The sequence below is a fragment of the Phyllostomus discolor genome, chromosome 9 (genome assembly GCF_004126475.2).
Source record: "Phyllostomus discolor isolate MPI-MPIP mPhyDis1 chromosome 9, mPhyDis1.pri.v3, whole genome shotgun sequence".
Lineage (NCBI taxonomy): Eukaryota > Metazoa > Chordata > Mammalia > Chiroptera > Phyllostomidae > Phyllostomus > Phyllostomus discolor.
The window spans coordinates 48,863,542-48,887,494 of NC_040911.2; the positions used below are offsets into that span (position 1 = coordinate 48,863,542).

At 36.6% G+C, this 23,953-nt stretch overlaps 1 protein-coding gene and 1 long non-coding RNA gene across 4 annotated transcripts in view; both read right to left on the minus strand.

Moving 5' to 3' along the window:
- The window catches only part of PPP4R1 (protein phosphatase 4 regulatory subunit 1), a 77,185-nt gene that overhangs the window by 11,328 nt on the left and 41,904 nt on the right, over window positions 1-23,953 (minus strand). For all 3 annotated transcript variants that reach the window (XM_028523658.2, XM_028523659.2, XM_036009323.1), the window contains 5 exons: window positions 22,457-22,584; window positions 14,264-14,787; window positions 5,567-5,739; window positions 4,160-4,255; window positions 1,470-1,655 (listed from right to left, as the gene is read on the minus strand). In XM_028523658.2, coding sequence (XP_028379459.1) covers window positions 1,470-1,655; window positions 4,160-4,255; window positions 5,567-5,739; window positions 14,264-14,787; window positions 22,457-22,584 — 1,107 coding nt within the window. The remainder of the gene's footprint in view (window positions 1-1,469; window positions 1,656-4,159; window positions 4,256-5,566; window positions 5,740-14,263; window positions 14,788-22,456; window positions 22,585-23,953) is intronic.
- On the minus strand, window positions 19,274-22,412 carry LOC118496727. Its single transcript, XR_004899284.1, has 2 exons — window positions 19,635-22,412; window positions 19,274-19,548 (listed from the first exon to the last, which is right to left on the minus strand). It is a non-coding gene; the product is annotated as an uncharacterized LOC118496727 (long non-coding RNA).

Below are 23,953 nucleotides of genomic sequence, written 5' to 3' on the forward strand. Positions count from 1 at the left end.
AACATCTTTTTCTTCATGTTACTTCAGTTTAAAATTTTTTACTGTTACCTAGTTTAAAACGTTACCTGATGAGAAATTGCTTAGAGCAAAGGTTTTATACCACCACAAATATAGAACCAGTCCTTTTTTTTTTAATTAAAAGATTTTATTTACTTATTTTTTAGAGAATGTAAGGAAAGGACAAAGAGATGGAGAGAAACATCAATTTTTGGTTGCTTCTCACATGCCCCATAATGGGGGACCTGGCCTGCAACCCAGGCATGTGCCCTGATGGGGAATCGAACCAGTGACCCTTTGGTTCAGAGGCAGGCAGCTCAATCCACTAAGCCACACCAGCCAGGGCTAGAACCAGTTCTTGAGAAAAAATTTATATCCATGGTCAGAATATTAAACAGATAAAGGCAGAGATGTTTTGATGGAGGGGAGGAGATAGGAGGCCTGAAGCCTGTCCACCTGGAGCTTTCCTGTTCACCAGAGCCCACGGCACTTGCCTCACAAGAACTCAGAATTCTGTGGGATAAGGATGAAAAACTACTAATAAAAAACATAAAGCACTCTATGGGAACTGGGCCTTTCTAGGGAGAAACAAAATCCAACATTCTTAAGCAATAGTCTACCCATAAACAAGCCCAATCCTACCACAGAAGTGTGTCAGCATGGGATAAATTCACTCTGCCCAGACCCTGGTTTCCTAGCCTCACAGGTCAGAGGATGAATGTCAACTACAGTCTTGCAAGATCACTTTTCACTTTTAACTTGCTGAGTTAACAGCACTGACTCCTTGGAAACTCAGGGAAAATCATTCATTTCTCAGTACAAATTAGTCTAACTAGACTGCTTTCTTAAAAACTGAGATGGATTTCAATGAAGGAATAGGTTTTGTGGAAGGCAGGCAAAAGTTTGGTATAAGGAAATTATACCTAGTGGCAGAGGAAATTAAGTCAACAAAGCTTAGGAAAAGAACGACAAAAGTCACAGATATCCAGACAAATGACCGAGGGTCAATGTTTCATATTCTGTGCTCTTTTGGAATAAAGAGGGTGCGATGGTGTGCAGTACAGGGAGGAGCAAACCCACATGCTCCCATTAACTTTCTCCCACCTGCACAGAGTCACTCACAAGCTCAAAATTCAGTTGTGCCAATAATAATACTACAGTTCTATGAAGGTTTTAAAATAGTAGAAGCATTTATAACACTGTTTCTAGGGAGAACACTAAATCCTATATTCTTAAGAACTAATTTTAGACAATAGCACATTTGTAAATTAGGAACTTAGACATGTCAAGTGTGATCATTTTTAGTATTTAGATAAAAAAGAAATTGCAAAATTGTGGAACTTGGACTATGTAAAAAGACAGCTCTTTGAAACTTGCTAGAACATGAACAGAAATTCTATTAGGTACTGAAAGGCAAAACACTGTGCCTTCTATCTGAGCATCCTTGTTAATTCCTTGACTGTTTTACTTACCTGCATGTCTGATGCCAGAGTCTCATAAGTCTCTCTTAGGCAGTGCCAGTTCTGCCTGCCGAGGGTCAGGGCCACGCCTGGGAGGCTATACGCACAGTGCTTAGCAATTTCAGTGTCCACTGTCTGTGCTCGAGAGGGGTCAGTCATAGACAAGTACTGATCTAATAGAGCCTGAGGCACAACGTCCTATGATGAGAGAGACAGGGCAGTGATGCAATTTGAACAGTGTAGATATAAAATTAGGTAAACTTATTTTTAAATGTATGAGTTTAACTTAGCATCTGAAATAGCAGAGAAAACCCAATCTGAAATTTTCAGTTATCTAATAACTGAAAAGAAAAACATGCTGAAGGGAACTGCATATATAAATAAAAATAACTCTAAGAGAAAAACAATGAATAAGATCTTAAAACAGAAAACAGCTTAAAGGACAATTATAATTGATTTTTAAATTTAAAAGACACATTAAAATACAGCCAGTCCCAGGTCAGGAGCACTGTCCTGTACACCAAAAGGTTGTGGGTTTGGTCCCCAGTTGGGGTGTGTATAGGAGGCAACTGATCAATGTTTCTCTTTTACATCGATATTTCTCTCTTTCTCCCTTCCTCTAAATCAATAAACATATTCTCAGGTGAGGATTAAAAAAATATATGACCAGTACCTTTCAATGTTAGCAAAGATTAAGAAAGTTGATTAACTTAGTGAATATGGTTACAGGTACCTTTGTGCACTGTTAGCAGCATGTATTAGAATGAGACGATGTGTATGTACTGACTTGAAACTATGTGTCCAGTGTAAGTGGTGAAAGCATATTTTAAAAAACTATGAACATTTTCAAGACTATAATCCCATTTTTAATAAATAGAAGCAATGAAAATAAACAGCATATACTATTTGACCTAGGAAATCCACTTACAGTAAGATATAGTCCCAGAAGCAAATAACACGCATAATCATGATGAATGTAACACTGCTTGCAATATGACAACAAAACTAAACCCGCTGGCATGTAAGGAACTACTGGAGTTCCGGCACCTTCTGTTACAGGGTGCAGCCAAGAGGGGGGGACCCCAAATGGGCATTTAAAATGGGGTCCAGAACTCAAGGTGTCCAGGAGATTTTAAGATGTCTTCACTCCTTCCCCCACAGGTGTGAGTTGGGGGAAGGGGCACACAGAGCAAGAACATGCAGGGCAGCTTTGCAGCTAATCCATGGCATGGTCATTTAACATACCTATAGCCTTTGGCTGGTCACTTAGATATGCTAAATAGCTATGGCCATGCTCTAGGCCAGGGGGGTGGAAAAGGATTTCCCCCCAAGATGTGACTGGGGGGCAGGTCCCCCGAGTTACAGCACCTGTGTGGGAGCTCGGAGAAGACTGAAGGCTGCCCAGACCCACAATGCTATGGGTCACAATGCTGTGACCAGAAAAGCTGGAGAACACAGCAGATTGAAGGCAAGTGTGTCTGAGTGTAGGAGGAGTTGGAAATGGGGCTGCAGAGGAAGATTGGTGCAGGGATTTAAACCTAGACATGGCAGCCGTTGAGGAGAGAAGCACGTGGTTTTTGCTGAGTGGGGACTCCTGTAGCCCTGGGAGAGAGGACCACGTGCCTTTGCCCGTGGGGAAGAATGGGGACCCCCGCAGCTTTAGAAGGGGGAACCACCACCTGATTTTAGCAGAGATCCCGGCAACACAGCTGAGGGTGCCAGGAACCCAGGGAGGTCTCCCAGTCAAGATAGAGTACTAACTGGGAATAACCAGAGGACTGCCTGAGCCATGGTCTTCTATTTCCTTTCCTGAGATACGATACTCTGGACTGGGAAAAGGGGGAAGGAAGGACTGTGTCTGTGGGTGTTTTAAAGGGACTTTAGGATTTGATAATGTCTTTTGATAAAGACATTAGGTTACTATTTTAAGTTTGTAGAGCATTAAATAAACATTTCCTTTCCTTTTCATGAATTTCTGGCATTGAGAGACGTCTTTCCTCTGGCGGCAGACATAACGGATCTGGGGGCTTCTTTCAATAACAGTATATCTTCCCAGGCCCCCCCCTCCCTTGTTTGTTCTGTAACAGTTCTATTGGAGTAGGACATGTGGATGCTGTGCTGCTGTTGGGAGGGAGGCCTTATGTGCTCATATGGAAAGCTCTCCCAGGCAGGGCAAAAATTTGTCTTTGAAAAACAAAAAGGGGTACACATATACCTACAATAAGTTTTATATAGTCACAATAAATTTATGAAGATATACAGAAGAAACTATGATCTGTGGTTACTCTGAATAAAAAGAATGGGATAACAGGTGTGAAAAGAGGAACATTTTTTGCTACTTTATTCTACTATTTGAATTTCCTTGTTGAAAGCATGATATACTAGTCTTAATTTATTTTAAAGATTTTATTTATTTTTAGAGAGACGGAAAGGGAGGGAAAAAGGAGGGGGAGAGAACCATCAATGTGTGGTTGCTTCTCACACACCCCCAACTGGGGACCTGGCCCTCAACTCAGGCATGTGCCCTGACTAGGAACCAGTGACCTTTGGATTTGCAGACCGGCACTTAATCCATTGAGTCACACCAGCCAGAGTCTTAATTTTTAAAACTCATTATAAAAAAGGACAAAATTCAGTGAGAAATTGCTTTAAAAGAGGAATTAACAACAGCCACACCAAATAAAGCAGTTTTGGTCACTTACTTGCACTTTAGATCTCCTTTCCTCATCAGGGCTAAAACTGCTACTGGTGCTCAAGTCTGAGTCATTATGAATATAGCGAAGGGTGGTCTCCATATTCTGTTAGGAAAAAATATTTACTTAAAAAATTGAGCCATCTAACAAATTTCCTTCATTTAAACTACCTTACTAAGTTACTTACCTTTTGAGGCTGCCAAAGATACAAATACATATAAATTCTTCATGCTTTTAAAAGTTTATAAATATACATAAGGCCTCATAAGAACTTCCCTTGCCTTAAACTTGCTGAATAGGATGTCATGTGTATGAAAAAGAACTTCAGAATAAAAATAATTAAAAATTTGGAACTAAATTTGAAATGGCCCAAATATCTAAAATTAGTTTATTTATAAAATAGTACAGAGAGAAGGTGCTTTTGGTCAACTGTTTTAAAAGCCTTGGGATGTCATATGTAATTATTCTCCTACTGTTGCTAGTCTTGGCTATTCCTCATTTCACAAATGTACCTTTTTAACATAAAACAAAAACACAAAATAAAACAAAACACCTTCCAAAATGCAAAGATATCACAGTATTCAAATCTCCAATGATAATTAGTGGTCAGGGTTTCATTCTGCATCACCATTATACAAAATTTCTAATATACTAGATGTCACCAAGAAAAAACAAAACAGAAATCCACTAAAGGTCTAAAAACCTTCTTGCCATCCCCAATATATGCTTGTAGGCATTCTTTCCTGAGCTTTTCATTCAAGCTACTCTGATCTGTGACCATTTGATTCTGGCATTCAGTGGTGTATTCCTTCTCCCTGTTTATTGAAACAAGGGGTCAGAAATACTGATTAACAAATGATGCTGGCTTGGTGGAAATGTGGTAGGAATTTAAGGATCATACAGAACAGCTCCAAGTATACAGTGAAGATGATGCTAGTAACAGTACCCACCCTCACACTCCAGAGTCCAGATAATGCCACTGGCCCTCCGCAACATGGCCTCAAGTCCCGATCTTCTGCTCAGAATACTGTGTTGCTTGCTGCAGTGAAATGGTCCGATCAGAAACAAAGCACCTCTCCAAAAAGAAAAGGAAAAAGTTAATTATTCTTGATAAAGGGCTTTGTTTCCAGTAAGACTATTTCACTGCAGTGAGCTACATTAACATTGAGGCTACTAACTAAAATGGTCATGTAGACAGGATTAGGATTTACTTTTCCAAGCACTGAACATGATACTAACGTCACAAAGATAGGATGTGGTGACAACTACTTTTACTTTACGCAAAAGGGAGAGCTGAGAAAATCAGCAACAAACAGAATGTACTAACTAGAAAGTGATTAGCTACAATTAATCCCCAGTGAAACACTTCTGTTTCAAACTGCTCTCACTTGATAAACACTTGACTGAGTCTGTTACCTCAACAGCATCGCTGATTAAAGGCACGGAGGCATCATGATTTATTTTACAGTTTGGCAGCTCACTGACGCCCAGATCATCTTGCACATCACTTTTCTTCTCCACATCACTGGCGTCTTCGCGAGCATCCAGACTGGAAGCGCGCAGTGCAGCAGACAGCACATCCACTTGTGCTATAGGCAGAATAAGGAAAGGATAATAAGTGGAAGAATTACAATATGCTTCAAAGTTTCTTCTCCATTTGCATTATATATTATCAATGAAATGTATACTTTTTGACACTGCCACCAAAAAGCTGGAAAATAAACTCTACCATAGTAAATCATTAGTTCTTCAAGAGAAAAAAAGTAGAAAACTAATATGCTTCCATAAGATTAAAAATATTTATACACTACTGTACATTATTCTGCGTTAGTATGAAAAGAGAAATGCTATCTAGTTTTGGAGGTACCTCCAGTTTATTAAAAGGAGTCAATTTCAGTGTGAGTTAACTAGGTTTTGGTAGTGTATGAATTAAACTTATAAGACTTACTTACTAAGCTATTTTAGCAGAAGAGCAGTCACTTTACAAACCCTGCCAACATAAAACAATCGTAATTACAAAGATTTTTGTTGCAGTTAACATTTAAACATCTAATATCTTTTTCCAGTTTATTTTCTCTTTCTAATTCTTTTTGAAAATGAAATCAGTGACTTGTCCCAAACACAGGGATCCCAAATGAGCGCTGTGTTGCTTGCAGCAAACCAAACTGACAACTTACCAAGTTCTTAAATCTGGCAAGTAGCACTGTCTATGTTTTGAGTTATTCGTCTTTATAAAAGTGACTCAAAACTGAGGTAAGCCATTCTTTCTTCCCCCACAAATGAGAAATTTAACAAAAAATATTGTTAGCATTACTTCAGGTAACAATCCACCTGGATACTCAAAAATACAACAATTTATAAAATTTTAACTTTGAATTTATTTAGTACAAAGATTAGAAAGTGTGTCCCTAAAGCAGAGTACCCATTTAATTAAGATAACCTACTACTATACTGACACATTTATAAAACTCTAGTCTAAGTATATGGAGTACCTGGCAATAGGGTTACAGGAAACATATATGATGAGGTTCTGGTTTATTAGGTCATTATTTGCTAAATTAAGTATGCAAACTGAGGTGTTTAATCATGAAGTTACTCATGAAAAAAATACTCATTCTTTTGAGAATTTCAGCTGCATTGTGTTCTAATCTTTTTCATTACATTAGCTCCCCTTTCTGGAATCAAATTTCAAGTTCCCAAAACAAAATAAAAATAGTATTAAAGTACACTGTACAATACATAAAGGTTAAAATGTTTTGTCCCACATAAAATTCATGGGGGGAGGTGTGTATAAGAGAGGGAGAGAGAAAGAGAGAGAGAGAGGAAGAGACAGACAGATATCCATAATACATCTTGATGGTATTCCCTAGGAAGTAACTAATAAATCAGTCTTTCACAGAAAATGCCTCATATAGATCATTTATCTCTAAATGAACTATATTAAGTTTCATCTTCAGGTTTGTACATTCATAAAAGTTTAAATGAGTAACACTTTGAAATTAGTTTCTTCAAAAAATTGATATAAAGATCATGAAGATACAGACTAATGCTGATTCCTCAGGAAACATGATGCTTACATTCTCCATCAGAGAATAAGGTGGAATCTAACCCTTGGCTAATGCTGAAATTTTAGTAGGATATACCACCACAACAAATTTTTAAAAAACTAAACAATTGGATCTTTATAAAGATCTCGACTTTCTTGCAATCTAACTGTAATCCCAGGAACCAGAGCTCATTTAACCACAGGTTTGTGAAAAAACATAACTGTAGTAATTTGTTCTCAGAAATAGGGTCCACCTTGAAACTGAGTTTTACCCCTGCCCTGAAGCAGCTGGTACAGCAGAGCTAGACCTTTATAATCTCTAACTTTTCCACAAACTTTACTGGTGGTTTAGTCACAAATTTCCTATACTTTATTAATTTTAGTCAGTGAACAATATGATTTTTCTGACCATGACTGTCAAAAGGGCCCAATTCTTCCACTGAGCCTAAAAAACTGGAAAAGAAATCTGTATTTCGTGAGCTTGGGCCATTTTTCCTTTTGTAATCTATGAACCTAGCTGTGGTGAAGCAAGCTGGCACCACCCATCCTATGTGGGCACTGCTCAAACCCATCCCTGACTCAGCTGGCAATCCTAAATGCCAGGGATCTGAAACTGTCCTGGACAAAGACAGAAAAACCTCACATTCCCGAAGTATTTTGGAAAAGAGGATCTCTTGCACCTTCTTCATATTTTACCACTTCCCTTTTGGCCTTTCATGTAGTATCTATTTCTAGCTCAGAAAGGGCTTTATTTTTCTAAAAAGGAGTATTTCATTATAGTCTGGAAAACAACTTAAAAGTTTTTGGCCAAATTTCACACACACAAAAAATCAATGCATGGAAAGCAAGAGTTAAATTGTGAAACAAAGGCTGCCTTAAAATTTAAAAAAACCCCAAGTTTTGCTTTCCCCTCCATGATATGTGCCACCCATCAGTGACGAGGGAAAGAACAGGTAGCCCCGAGGCCTACAAAAGCTGAAGTTCGCCTTGCAAGGGTTTCTCTGGGTGGTGCCTCTCAGATCTTACTGCCCAACTGTCAAGAAAAAATTTATACTCGCAATGTAACTAGTTTGGTCCCTGATCAAAATTTAGTTTCTATTTTGCCTTAGAGTTCTACCTTTCAAAAAGGTAGACATTTCCTGACAATTTGAAGAAAATGACCACCCACAATCACAGATTAGAAAAGAAAAAGCATCTAAAACTAAGGTGTATCCCTCTAAAAACTCAAAACACCATCTAACACTATAGAAAATTAAAGCATAGTAAATTTTTGATTAACTATGAAATTAACAAGGATTAAACATGCCCTCAGGTTTCAATAAAAATCAAATGCTTAAGAATTCTGTAGTCTAAGCAGAATATCCCCAACACTGCCCAGCAACGTTTCACTGCAGAACACTCAAAAAGCAGGCAGTTAATGGGCTGTCTCACCCTTCTGCGCTCTGTGAGGCTGGGATTTTTGTCTGGTTTGTTGCTGCTACATGTTTAGTACACAGGAGAGTATCAGGCACATAGAGGTGTTCGATAAGTAATGATAAATCAGTCAATCAATGGATATGTTATAAAAGCTATCGTAATGGACAGAAACAACATGACAAATAAAAAACAGCAGGTTTAATTTAAGAGGTAAATTAGAAAGAGAAGTGATTTAACTCACAATGGAATCTTTGTGTTGAAATCTCCCAATTGTTATAATTTTATAACAATTGTTTTGTTATAATTTTACAATACAACTTTCAGTCAAACATAGTATTAGTAGCCATCTTCTGAAAATGCAGTCATATACTGAAACTTACATGTACATGTAGGCCTTTTTATTTTTACTATTTTTTTATCCTCACTGGAGGACATTTTTTCATTGCTTTTAGAGAAAGAGGAAAGGAGAGAGGGTTTAGAGAGAAGAAGGGAGGGAGAAAAGAAGGGAAAGAAACATTGATATGAGAGAGAAACATCAATTGGTTGCCTTTTGTATATGCCCCAAAGGGGACTGATCCTACAGTCCAGCCATGTGCCCCGACAGGTATCAAACCCATGACCTTTTAGGTTTGCAGACGATGCCCAACCGAGCCACACATTTACAGCCAGGGCTGTAAATCTTTAAAAAGCAAACTATACATGTCACTTTTAGCTTATTTATTTTAAAAAATTAGTTATTCAATATTTCAGTACTTTTTAAGTGCCTACTGTGTGTCAGGGAACTAGAAGGTACTCCCAGAACAGGTTTAAAGCCTTTTCCCATAAAACTGAAATGTAAGAAAAACAAAGTATGAAAGTTACTGAAGTTTGATAAACTGAATAGAACTTAAGTTTATAAATAATAATATTTAAACAAAAAGCTAAAAACTGTAAAGACAAAAATTTATGAAGAATTGACCATCCTCATCCTGACTGCTGTGGTTTAGTGAGTTGGGCATCATCCCACAAACCAAAAGGTCACCGGTTTGATTCCCAGTCAGGGTACATGCCTAGGGTTGTGGGCCAGGTCCCCAGTTCAGAGCATGAGAGAGGCAACCCATCAATGTTTCTGTAGCACACTGACATTTCTCTCCTTCTTTCTCCATCCCTTCCCTTCTCTCTAAACATAAATAAATAAAATCTTTAAAAAAATTTGACTATCCTCATCTATGAACATCTTTAGTTTTAAATGTAATTCTGTCTCTCAATTCTCCTCATCCTGGGGTGACAGAGTGGAGGGATGGAGAGAGACTACAAAGGCAAGATATTTTTTTTAAAGACCATTTTTAAAAAGATTTATTTATTTTTAGAGAGGGAAGGGAGAGAGAAACATCAATGTGCGGTTGCTGGGGGCCATGGCCTGCAACCTAGGCATGTGCCCTGACTGGGAATCGAACCTGCCATGCCTGGTTCGCAGCCTGCGCTCAATCCACTGAGCTATGCCAGCCAGGGCCAAAGGCAAGATTTTGATGAATATTCTAATTTGTCAAACAAAACAAAAACCTCAGTACTTGCTACCTCATCACGTTGTCATAAAATGAAAATGCTGGTTCAGTAGGGTACAAAATAAATAAATGACAGAAGCCACAACTGAGGAATAAACAAAGAAAGTGAAACTCTAAGGTTATCATAAAAATCAACCTACGATAAACCTTGGTTGATGTGGCTCTATTGGCTCAAGTGTCATCTGTAAACCAAAGGGTCATGGGTTTGATTCCTGGTCAGGGCACATGCCTAGGTTGAGGGTTTGGTCCCCAGTAGGGGCACATACGAGAGGTAACTTATCAGTGTTTCTCTCCCACATCGATATTTCTCTCCCTCCCTTCCCCTCTCTAAAATCAATTAAGTGTGTCCTTGGATGAGGATTAAAAAAAGAAATCTACCATGAGAGATAAAAAACAGGATCTGCTACTGAAAATATTCACTCCTCTGCTCTTGCCCTTGTTTCAGAATAAAAAAGAATGAACTACTGATACATAAAACAAGGATAAATCTGAAATACACAGTGCTAAGTGATAGAAGTCAGACTCACAAAAAGGTTTGTCATTGCTTGATTCTATGTATGTGGTATTCCGCAGCAAGCAAGATCATGGGGACGTAAAACAGGTTGACAGAAGCTGGGCAGGGAAGAAAGGATTGACTATAAAGAGGAAAAGGGAATGCTCTGGGGTGATGGAACTATTCTGTATCTTGACTGTGGTGGTGGTTACCCACAACTGTTATGTTTGTCAGATCTCACAGAACTGTCCTTGGAGGCTAAATTTTACTGATTATGTCCCAATAAACCTTAAAAAAAAAAAAGAAACTGACCATCTGTCAGTTAAATTAACTTTCAACAATCAAGAATATGTAATTTAGCCCTGGCTGGCGTAGCTCAGTGGATTGAGCGTGGGCTGCAAACCAAAGTGTCGCAGGTTCAATTCCCAGCCAGGGTACATGCCTGGGTTTGCAGGCCATAACCCCCAGCAACCACACATTGATGTTTCTCTCTATCTCCCTCCTTTCCCTCTCTAAAAATAAAGAAATAAAATCTTTTAAAAAACCCAATATGTAATTTGCCTTTAATCAAATCATTTTTCTCCAAATATAAAATGGTAACAGGAAATTTTTAAAAAATCATGATAAATTAAAGCCAAGTAAAGAAAACTGCTAACTTAACTGACATTAATACAGTTTTCAAAGTCTGAACACAAGCTTTTATATGTTTTAGAGGGATATTGAAGGTTATCATTTTATCTACTATATTTTGTATTTTAGCTTTTTTAAACAATGGGTTTTTATTTTCTTTTGAAATATATTTTATTGATTATGTTATTCTGTTGTCTCATTTTTTTCTCCCCTTCATTCCCCTCCGCCCTGCAGCCCCCTCCCACCATCATTCCACCACCTTAGTTCATGTCCATAGTTCACACATATAAGTTCTTTGGCTTCTCCATTTCCTATACTATTCTTAACCTCCCCCTGTCTGTTTTGTACCTACCATTTATGCTACTTATTCTCTATACCTTTCCCCGAATTCTTCCCTCTCCCTCCCCCATCCCCGCTTGATAACCTTCCATGTGATCTTCATTTCTGTGAATCTGTTCCTGTTTCTAGTTGTTTGCTTAGTTTGTTTTTGTCTTTGTTTTAAGTTCAGTTGTTCATAGTTTTGAGTTTGTTGTGATTTTACTTATTGTATTTTTGAACACCTTCTTTTTCTTAGGTAAGTCCCTTTAACATTTCTTAGAATAAGGGCTTGGTGATGATGAACTCCTTTAACCTGACCTTATCTGGGAAGCACTTTATCTGCCCTTCCATTCTGAATGATAGCTTTGCTGGATCGAGTAATCTTGGATGTAGGTCCTTGCCTTTCATGACTTTGAATACTCCTTTCCAACCCCTTCTTGCCTATAAGGTTTCTTTTGAGAAATCAGCTGATAGTCTTATGGGAACTCCTTTGTAGGTAATTGTTTCCTTTGCTCTCATTGCTTCTAAGATTCTCTCCTTATCTTTAATCTTGGGTAATGTAATTATGATGTGCCTTGGTGTGTGCTTCCTTGGATACAGCTTCTTTGGGACTCTCTGAGCTTCCTGGACTTCCTTAAGTCTATTTCCTTTGCCAGATTAGGGAAGTTCTTCTTCATTATTTTTTCAAGTAAGTTTTCGATTTCTTGTTCTTCCTCTTCTCCTTCTTGCACCCCTATGATTCGGATGTTGGAATGTTTAAAGTTGTCCTGAAGGTTCCTAAGCCTCTCCTAGTTTTTTTGAATTCCTGTTTCTTCATTCTGTTCCAGTTGAATGTTTATTTCTTCCTTCTGCTCCAAACTGTTGATTTGAGTCCTGGTTTCCTTCCCATCACTGTTGGTTTCCTACACATTTTCCTTTATTTCACTTTTCATAGCCTTCACTTCCTCTATTTTGGGACCATACTCAACCATTTCTGTGAACATCCTAATTACCATTGTTTTGAACTCTGCATCTGATGGGTTGGCTATTTCTTCATTGCTTAAGGTGTATTTTTTCTGGAGCTTTGATCTGTTCTTTCACTTGGGCTGTTTTTTGTTGTTGTTGTTTTGACTTGGCATGCCTGTTATACAGTAAGGGACCAGAGCCTTAGGTATTCGCCAGGGTGGTGTAACCCACGCTGCTGCCTTGTGGTGCTGTATGTGGGGGAGGGGTTTGAGAGGGAACAATGCCACTAGCTCAGCTTTCTGCTGGTTTGCAGTCACTTCCTCTGCCACTACAAGCAAATGGGCCCTTCTGGTGCTGATTCCTGGGTGGGTGGGTTTGTGTATATTCTAAGACCCTGTGAGCCTCTCCAAAGAACTCTCCTGTGAGGCTGGGAGTTCCTCCCATCACTGCAACTCTCACATGTTCTGAATCAGTCAGAGGTTTTGAGGCTTTATTTCCACTCACTGGAACCCTGGGGTGCATGGTCTGTCTCACTCCCCAGTTGTTCCTTCCGGTTTATCTGTATGCAAATGTGGGACCACCTGCTTTGCCAGCAGCCACCTTGCCTTGAGTCCTCCACCTCAGCTGCCCGTCTCCACCTCTCCTACTGGTCTGGATGAATATTTCTTCTTTAACTCCTTGGTTGTCGGACTTCCATACAGTGTGATTTTCTGGCAGTTCTGGTTATTTTTTCTTTTTAAATTTGTTGTTGTCATTCTTTCGGTTGTGCAAGGGGGCAAAGTGTACCCACCTACAGCTCCATCTTGGCTGGAAACAATCTTTATCTGATTTAAAAATGGGTATTTACCAACACTGAGCAAACCAACAGTTCATAAATTTTAGCGTTTAGAACAAGGCCAAAAAAAATTTCTACAAAGTGGTATTAGTTGTAAAGACTTCTAATTATAAAATGTGTCAAATTATTTTTGTTCCAAATAGTATCTCAGATTTCACTGAATAAAGTTATGAAAGTCATTAAGAAGACCTTAGTCCCCAAAGGAGCAGAAAGATAATATCTGTATCAGGTCCTGTCCCCAGGATTTTAACCACTTTCTAAGCCCTAGCCAGCAGAACAATGGGGACTGCTTCAGGACACCTCATTTCCCACACACTACAACACATTACACCTAATAAAAGGCAAGTTTTGATTTGAACACAGAACAACTTTCTTTCAGGCTGTCATTCAAAATTAAAGAATCAAGGTAATACACATGTGCAACCCAATGGAAAAGAGTCAGAACTGAAAAGTAATCTAATCAACCCTTACAGGCATCTATGGCTCTTAAAACACATCATATTCCATAAGAAAATTGGTTTCTTTTGCCTATTAGTAAACTGTGGTTCTTCCTTGAAAAACACTGCATCCACTGCTATTTCATAAAAAAGCTGAAAAGACCCAGAGCAAAATAGTTAAACCATGACAAGATTAAAATTGTAAATGTGAAACACTGTTTGAATGACTGTGAAAATTTCAGAGATTTGTAAATCAACAATCCTATGCATTCGACAGTTACGAACATAGTGATGAGCTTATCTAAGTGATATTTCCTAAAAGTCATATATTTATCAAGACAAGGCATTAAATTTATATTTAATAAGGCAGTTTTTCTGGGGGGGGGAAGGTCAGAAAATAATATTTTATATCAACTTTAGCAAAAAGAACTTGACTGAATTTTTCATACCTCTAACATCTGGATCATCAATATGTGGCTCCAGATTTTCTATCATTTCTTCAAGCTCCTTTCTGGTGGCCATAGTGATGTTTGAAGAACCTGGTATGGTTATTTCAGGTGTTTCTTCTGGTCTCTCTGGGTTGAGTGTATTCCCAGAGCTCTGCTCAAGCTCTATATCTAGATCTATTTCAGGAAGAGGAGTCCTCCAGAAATGGAAGGAGTTGTATAATTCCTGATCTAAGAGAGCAGACTGTTGTGAACTGGCGCCAACCTCTGGCCATAATGTAGATTTGTAGTTACCAGGTTTTTTATCATTTTCATTACTAGCTGCTTCCTGATGAGAGTCTGAGGACAAAGTACAAAGTAAAGAACTGTCCATTGGAACATTTATTTCACCTGGAGACTTCCTAGTAGTGTTGGCATGATCTTCCATAGTGTTTTCCAGATTGACACTGGAATTACTGATATTGGGATCTGAAGGAATATCCTCTGGCCTGATTTGTACATCCTCTGGGACTTCTTGATCTCTGATCCTTTTATTGTTTCATTTGAGGGAGAAAAATGAAAGTATAAAAATTACTGAAAAAAATCAATGACAAATACTACATAAAGCATTTAGATAAGCTAAATATTAAAAATTATAAATTATCCATACATATTGGGTCATTTATGTAAATTATTGATAATGCTTTTTTCCCATCAGTTGTTCTATGTTCAGAGATGTAAACATCTGTTAAGCCTAAGTCCAGATATTAAAACACTGATATTAGTTGGTGAAGATAACATTTAAGAACTCTGGGATTCTACAATACCATGGCAATTTCAGTAATTTAATAAAGAACTAAAAAACAGTAGGAAGATAAAATCCTATAATGCATTTTAAGACAGACGCATTTTTAAAGTTATCTGATTTCTAGGATTTTGGCACTGCCACTCTGCTCCGATGACATGTTGAAAAGCTAAGAATTAAAATCTACTTGCTTACATAAAAAAGAAAAACAAAAAAAACCCTCTATACAGCATCACAAAAGATCTTATTTACTATGTCACAAAATATGTAAGAATCCACTCAAGTGTCTTATTTTTATTTCTTCCAGTTCTTTTAGCTTTCTAGCTCTACTCCCTTATGGAGTTATGACTTACTTGATAAGGACAGATAGTACACATTCCTAAAGACCACTGATCACTGCCATCCATTATGTAAATGTTTATCGCCTACGTTTCATTAGACTCATTTAACAAATATGTATTGAGCACGTACTAGGAACCAGGAAATGGGTATTAAGGATTCATATGTGAGTGTGAGCTGTAGATCTTGCTTGTGAGATTAGAAATTAGAAGCAAAAAAAACTTATAAGCAAATAACTACCAGACAGAATGGTAAATGCAGAAGTATGCACAATGAACACAGGAGGTAGAGACGTGAGTTGAAATTAAAAGGCTTTAGCGGAACTAATAGAGATTTGTGTTTAGAAGAACCAATAAATGTGTATGAGGCTAAGGGAATGAAAATTTTCAGAAAGAAGAAACAGAATATGCAATGGCAAGGGTGACAAGAGAAGGTGTAACATTTAGAAAATAGCAATGAGTTTATCATGGCTAAGAGGAGGAAATGACGGATGACAAGAATGAAAAACTGCAGAAATCACTATATTCCATACTAAATACCTCTGGAATTACCCTATGGGCTATTGGAAATAATGTAGGAATTAAGAGACTTACATTTTTAGATGTGTTATTTTTGAAAGACCACTGTGGAAGCAGCAAAGAAAATTGGATGGAGGTGAGACAAGATCCAGGAAACAGAAAAGCAGGTGAAAGACAGTGATGGCTTTCCGAATGAAGGCAGTATCTTTGGGACTACAGAAGTAAACACATTCAAATATCAGTAACCCCGGTAAGGTTTGTTCACTTACTGCATGCTGGGGAAACAAAGAGAGGAATCTGGGAAGATATCCAGATTTCTGACTAGAGCATCGATTAGATGCTGGTAGCACCAACTAACAGTGAAAAATGCAAGAACAATTTAGTGAGAAAGCTAATGAGTTCCAGTTTGGATACGCTGAATTAGGTATCTGTGTCGAAGGTGGTGGTGATGTCCATGGGAAACTGATCCAATACCAGACACAGATTTAAAGGTCATGAACTCAGGGGACATGTGTAGGGCTTATATGTGAGGCAAGAAGTGTAAATGAAGGGAAACACAACAGTCACATAGAATAACAAAGAGTGAGGGCATTTTCCTTATATAAAAGGATAGTAAAGATGAGCATATTTTTAGGCTTGGTGAAAGAGGATTACAAGAGAGGAAGAAGGTACTAGAGAAACAGGAGACTGATAAAATAACTGATAATGGAAAAAGAATATCAGCTGAAGAACACAGACATATGAAGAGACACCTCTTTCAAGACACATGAAAGAGAAGTTAAGGATGAATATGTAGGCAAATTTGTAAGGTGAGTGTGGGAGAAAAACTGTATTTGATGGGCTTAATCCCCTTGAGCCCTGGCTAGTGTGGCTCAGGGGAATGAACACCTGCCTGTGAACTGAAAGATCACCAGTTTGATTTCTGGTCAGGGTATGCCTGGGTTGTGGACCAGGTCCCCAGCTGGGGGTGTGCAAAAGGCAGCTGATTGATGTTTCTCTCACACATTGATGTTTCTCTTCCTTTCTTTCCCCCTCCTTCCCCTCTCTCTAAAAATAAATAAATATATTCTGTAAAAATAAATAAAGATGCTCCCTTGAAATACTATGTGCCTTTACATATACACAATAAGAGATTATTAAATAGGAGGCCTTGTGCAAAAATGGAAATGACATGAACACCTATGCAATATCCCTTATATGTTAAATAACATATACGAGATCTGTCCAGAAGGTATCCAGCCATGTAATATGAAAAATTGAGCCATTTACTGAAGAAGATATAAGACACAAGAAACACTGTACATAGGACAATAACGCATCAGATACTTTCAAAGGAGGCACCCTGGGACCTCACACAGTTCTCCCAATTGACATCGGCTGCCCTGCCATATTTTCCTGAATCTCATCTACAATCTGAAATCTCTTCCTTTTCAAAGGCAATTTCAGTTTTGGGAAAAGCCAGAACTCGCAGGGCACCACATCTGAGCTGTAGGTGGGCTGAGTCACCTAGGTGATTTCACCAATAAACTCCATGGGTATGCTGTCATGATGAAGCTGCCAATCACCAGTTGCCCATAGCTGCAGCCTTCTGAATCTTCTAAATAGTTTCCAAGGAGGAATGTTCAAGCTTAATGCAAAATCTGATATAGAATCGTTGTCCTACTCGCTCAGTCATTTTGAATGTGACAGTCACACAGTGCACATGCTCACTCAATGGCATCTACCGCCCCCACTGACGAGTAAAGTCATCATTGTTCACGCACTCACATTCCCAGTCCACTCTCCTTGGCTGCCACGTTACACTGATGTCGCACAAACTCTTCTCATTATATTAACAACACCTGGACTTTTTTCCAGACAGACCTCATATGTTCTCATGAAATTATCGACTTTCCTCTGATTAGTCTTAATCTGTAGTAATAATGGTAACGTTCACATTATTTTCAGAAATACTTTTTAGAAACACGGTAATTATTTTTTAAAAGTTTTTAAATAGCCCTGGCTGGTGTAGCTCAGTGGATTGAGCGCAGGCTGCAAACCAAAGTGTCGCAGGTTCAATTCCCAGTCAAGGCACATGCCTGGGTTGCAGGTCATGACCCCCAGCAACCGCACATTGATGTTTCTCTCTCTCTCTCTATCTCTCTCCCTTCCCTCTCTAAAAACAAATAAAAATAAAATCTATAAAAAAAGTTTTTAAATACAGATAAAAATATTTATTAAGTCATCTGAAAACATGCCACACAGTGATGGCATTTTAGATTCTGGTGTTGCCCTTCCATTCTTATAACTGTAAGATATGTAGTATGTACACATAATAAAATTGTTACAACTGTAAAAAAACTGTTACAACTGTAAAAAAAAAAAATCTTAGAAGTCTTAGATTCTTATCCTAGGATTGGCACTACATAAACAAAATACCCACATTTTAGGGACTTACGGAATTCCACATTTATTCCTTATTCATAAAAATAGCAATTATCCTAGATAACCTGTAAGATCCTTTTCCTTTCCAAAATAGTTCTTTAAGCTAGTGCTATTATGCAAAACAAATATCTTCTATGTGTATGAATTACATATTTTCCAATTGTGTTGTTCTTATTAAAAGATCTTTTTTTCTTTTGTTTTACAGAACACTAGTGTAATAATTGGTAAAATCTGAATATAGTCTTTAGACTAGACAATAATATTGTATCTATGTTAATTTCTTAATTATGTAATTAGACTATTTGGTTATATATTAATGTCTACGTTTTGAGGAAATACAGTCAAATATTTTAATAAGTAGAAAGAAGATGATTGTGTCTAAAACTTACTCTCAAAGAATTCAGGAAAAAAAGAATAATAAAGCAAATATGGTAAATGTTGACATTTGGAGAACCTAGGTAAAGAGTGTATGGGATGTTTTCTGTTATTTTTGTAGTTTTTCTGTATCATGCAAACTGAATTTTAAAAATTATAGTAACAAGGAATTGTTTTGTGGGAGTGTGGAGCAAATGAATAAAACTTATAAGGCCTCATCTATTACCTGATGAATTTTAGAAAGCTTCATTTATATCATTCAGTATATAAAACTATTCCAAGAGCCTCAAGTTTCCCGATCCCTATATTCACCTTAACATTCAGATTAAATTTTAATATTAAAATTAATTAACATTAACTTTTAATATTCCTAGCCGAAAAAATAATGGCCAAGTTATTCTATTTGACTAATGTAAAATCAATAGTTTGTTCAAACTTAAAACTCCTAGTACAGTTTTAAAGAGACAAAAAAATTCCCCAGTATTAAATTCTGGGGAGAATTATACATGTATGAATGACAGTTGTTTCAAACTGTCAAAAATATAAATTCTCTAAATACCGATTCCCATCCCCGACTGCTAAATGAAAAAATTCTGATATTCTTAATTGTCAGACTTCCAAATATCATTACACAAAAATTGTTTTGAAAATTCAGGTGACATGATCTGCATAGTGAGAATTATCTTGTAAGATATCATAGGGAACAAGAGCACCAGAGGATAAGCTGGAGATTTCTCTCAAAAGAACCTTAAGTTTCTTTTAGTTTATAATTAATCTTTAGAGTTCCTGACTAGAGACAGTGAGCCAAAAAATAACTACTTGTATATGTATTTCAAGAAGAAAATGACCTATGAGGGGCTGGAACGGGAGTAGGGGGGAGAAAACTGTACTTGAACAATGATTGAAATAAAAAAAAAAAAAGAAAGAAAATGACCTATAGAATAGCTGCTTACAGAAGCACTGTACCCTGAGAATAAATGCAATGAATACTATCCAAGATACATCTTTCAAGTACTGTGAATTAACTAAAGAAAGTTTTAACATCAGTGAAATACTTCTGAATTTGTACCAGTAACAATTTTACTTTCACATAGTTGGTATTAAGCTAAATGAACAAAAACTAGTATAAGTGGCTCAGTAATTCAAGGCTTTTGAAATTAAACATATTTCCTTATAATAATTCATTCAAGATTTATATAATGCCAACCATGTGCCAGGCCCAGTGAAGGTGGTAGGGTACACAAAGATAAAACACTAGTTTACTACACTGCATGGACGTGTAGTCTGCTGTAGATATACACAAACACACAACTGAAAAGATATGATTAAAAATTAGTGTTCTCATTCTAGTCCTCCTGACAGCCAAGATGTAATCTTTCCCTAAGAAACACAGGGAAAGATTCTTGGAGGTAGTGAGTTTAGAGACAGCAAACACACTGACAGTGACTTTGTTAAATGAGGTATAAATGGAACAGCAGGGTTTCCCTAACAGAAAGCAGGGAGAATCAAATGAATAATGTGTTCAGAGAACAATGTAATTGTTGGTTTGGCAAAATTGAGAAATGCATATTTGAATATTTAACCCTGCTTCTGAAAGTAATCTTTATTAACACCTTCAAAGAACCATTAATAGTCTAATCTGAAGTGAAAGATAAATTTTGAATATAAAGTCAGATGTTTATAATCAGTAAATGATTCAAAGCATGTTAAATGATATTAAATGTTTCCAGGATTAGATAAAACAATATATAATAAATAAGCAGCAATGGAAATATGTTGCCAAAAACTGGCTTATATAGTAACATATCTGAGAAATCTGAATTCTAAGAAGCTGAGAGGACCTTGATAATAGGAACCAAGTTTCCTACTTCTATCTACAGTAGCTGGTTCTTAGTAGGTGCTCAATTAATTTGTGCTTAATCAATCTTAAAGAACAAAACAACAGTTTTAACACAGCTTAAAACGAAAGCCAGTGCAATATTTAAGAGAGGGCAAAATAATGCTTGTAAGATTAGTAATATTTATAGGATGACTATTTTTGAAGCTAGAAAGTAAAACTACACAGAAGCTCTTAACAATGTTTAACACAACTCCTTCCTTAGCCAGGAACCTTCCCTCCCCTCCCCTATGCCATTAACACAATTCAGTAAAGTCAAATAATCTAGTGAAAATCCAATGCTACAAATAGTATTGACTTGATATTAAGATGTACCTCATTACAGTGGAAGATAAATTAAGATTTGTAGCTAAAAGATGTAAACAGTTCTTCCAATAATGTCCTACACAGACCAGCAGTCAGCAAAACTACTGGCCCTGACAGCCACACCAACTATTCTTGCCAGTAAAGTTTTACTGGAACAGAGCCAAGCCCATCTGTTTATATACTGTCTGTGGCTGCTACACACTGCAAAGGCAGAGTTGAGTAGTTGTGACAGAGACTGAAAATTTAAAAAAATTATTTGGCCTGTTACACAAAGTTTGCTTACCCTGTCCAATGCAATTCTCTATAAATTTTTATTTTCATTTTGCTAGACTAGCTCCAGATTTAAAAACAAATAAAAGTTACATCACAGCCTTTGTACAGTTAGGTAGTGAAATGATATGTTAACTTTAAAAATGAAAAACAAGTAATACCCCCTCCGCCCCCCAGTCTGTATTTTTGTCAAATTTCTTGCAGCAGCTGTTTTTCAAAAGAACTGACAGACTGTGCTTGCTAGGAAGGCAGGTTTAGAGCGATTTTTCTTCCTTTACAAAAAACAGTACCTCAGGTTTGTTTGGCTATTCAGCAGGACAGTAGGAGAACGGGCAAAAAGGTAAAACAAGGCAGCAGAGAAGAAAGGAAGAACTGCCAAATCAAAACACCAAGAAAGCAAATATCACAGTATCAAGACCTACAGAAGAAAATGTCCATTAGCATCATGACAAGGGAGGGACAAGACACTATGGTAACTCAAGCATTATAGTAGGGACTGTTTCAAAAACAGGTATTCAATTTCAAGTGCACACTTGCAAAAGTTTGTGCTTATTTCCCATGCACTAAGTAAGGTTTGAATTGTTTTTTTCCCAAGCATGTATTACAATAAATTTTAAAACCTAAAACTCAAATTTTTTAATGCAAAATCACTTAAAAATAAAAATGAGAGTTGTCCTCTAAGTTAAAACCTGTGGCCCTATTAGACTAACATAGTTAAAACTGATATTCCAGTTAGTAAGCACACTACTTTAGTGCTAATCATTTAAACACTTTCCTCTTCAACTGGGATTACCATCATCACTGTAGCAGATACTCCAAGATCCATAATTAAATAACTGACAGAAAGGAAAAATAATAGTAAGAAATGGACTATGTACTAAAACATATTCCTAAATTAGATTTTAATCCTTAAAAACCCAAACTCTTTAAATTGCATAATCATTACCTCATATATTCTAGGTGTCACCAGATGATTTACTAGGTAAATTTATTAAGTAACTTCTTTTAACCTATTATTAATCTACCATTTTATTTTACAGTGCTCTATGTGCCTGGCATCAAGCTAAGTGTGTTTTGTGTGTCTTCATCTAATCATTTACTACACAACCAACCGAAACAATGTTTAACAAATGTATTTAAACAGAACTATAAAAATATTTACCAATTTGTAAATCAAAAGAAATAGTAAACTGTTCAAAAAGAACACATTATAAAATAGTGAAAATGAAAAAAAAAAGCAGTAAAGCAGTAAAACTGGAAAGCAAAGTTGTAAAAAATTATACCTATTTTTGTCTTCTACTGATGTATCTTCTGAGCTTTTGTTTTCTTCTTTAAAATATTGGCCTGAGCTAGACGGATTAGCAAAAGTAGATATGAAAGGTCCCAGAGACTGAAAAGCTGCTTGGCGAACCTAGAAAGAAAAGAACGGTCATAAAACATAAAAATACAGGACTATTAATAATCTACTTTCCATATACTGAATGGAAGATAGTAAAGCATTTAAGATATTAAAGTTTCTCTAAAAGAAACCTAGATTCAGAACTATAAGTTGTTATTCAGCTAAAATGTAAAGTTCTTTATAAACTATTTTTTTGTTCAATATTTTTATCCTGGCTTGAATATTTAAACCATGAGAGTATGAAAATGAGATCCTATAAAATATTTACATAAAATAAAACTAAAGAAAATCCTGTTGTGGTCTCAGGAACAAAAAAGATGTCAAACTGCAAATATAAAGCAATAAAGTCCACAAAATGACATAAATCAATGTAATGTTTTCAGGTAGGAAAGACTAATTTATTCACTACACAGAAGCAAGTCAGATGTACAAGAACTACATACATATTCATCAGAAATATAATATCGACTTAAACTATATTTCACAAAAACCTGGAGGCACATATTATTGTTATCAATGAATGTCTCAAGTAGTAAAGCCGAAAATGTTATAGAGTTTTACTTCATATTATGTTTGTAATCAAGATTACAAACACATTTAGAAAGGAGACATTTATAGGAAGTAGAAGGATGGATACAATCTAACAAAAGCAATTATGATGAGAAAAACTATAAGCCAATTTCTCTGAGATTGTACCTTTCAGGCATAAAATACCTTTCCTAAGTTTTAAAATGAGGATTACATGCTATATGTAAATTTTACAAAGGTAAATACGTATAAAGTACACCTATTATTGATATTTACCTGTTTGAAGAAGCAGTTACAAAATGATTCAAGTGATTTTTTAAAAAGGCTAGAATTATACACACGATAGCAAAAAACCAATCAGTGCATATGTATTAACTTACAGATTCCCCCTCTTTATAGTTCCCTAACAGCATAACTTTTAAAATTATATGCGTGAGTTTAGTCTACTCTGAATACTGTTAAAACTCTGAGCTCGTCTCAAATAGGTGTAACATTTATATATACCTCAAACAAGTGAGGTATATATAAATATACCTTTAAGGAATGCTTCATTTTACACCTGATCTTAGCCAAAAGGCTGAAAAGCAATGGGAATCCTTCATTTTACTACAAACCTATTCCCTAATTAATAGTAAATACTGCATATTGCTCTACCAAAACTATGACAAAGTAGTTAAAACTTCAAAATGAAAACTTCAAATAAGCTACACAGTCTTTCCAATAATCTTATCCAAGATAACAGAAAAACATTAGAATAGTACTAAGGCTCAAAAGTCTTCCTTTACGTCGATTTTATTTTGAAAATGAGTATGGTGAGCCCTGGCTGGTGTGGCAAAGTGGATTTAGCACTGGC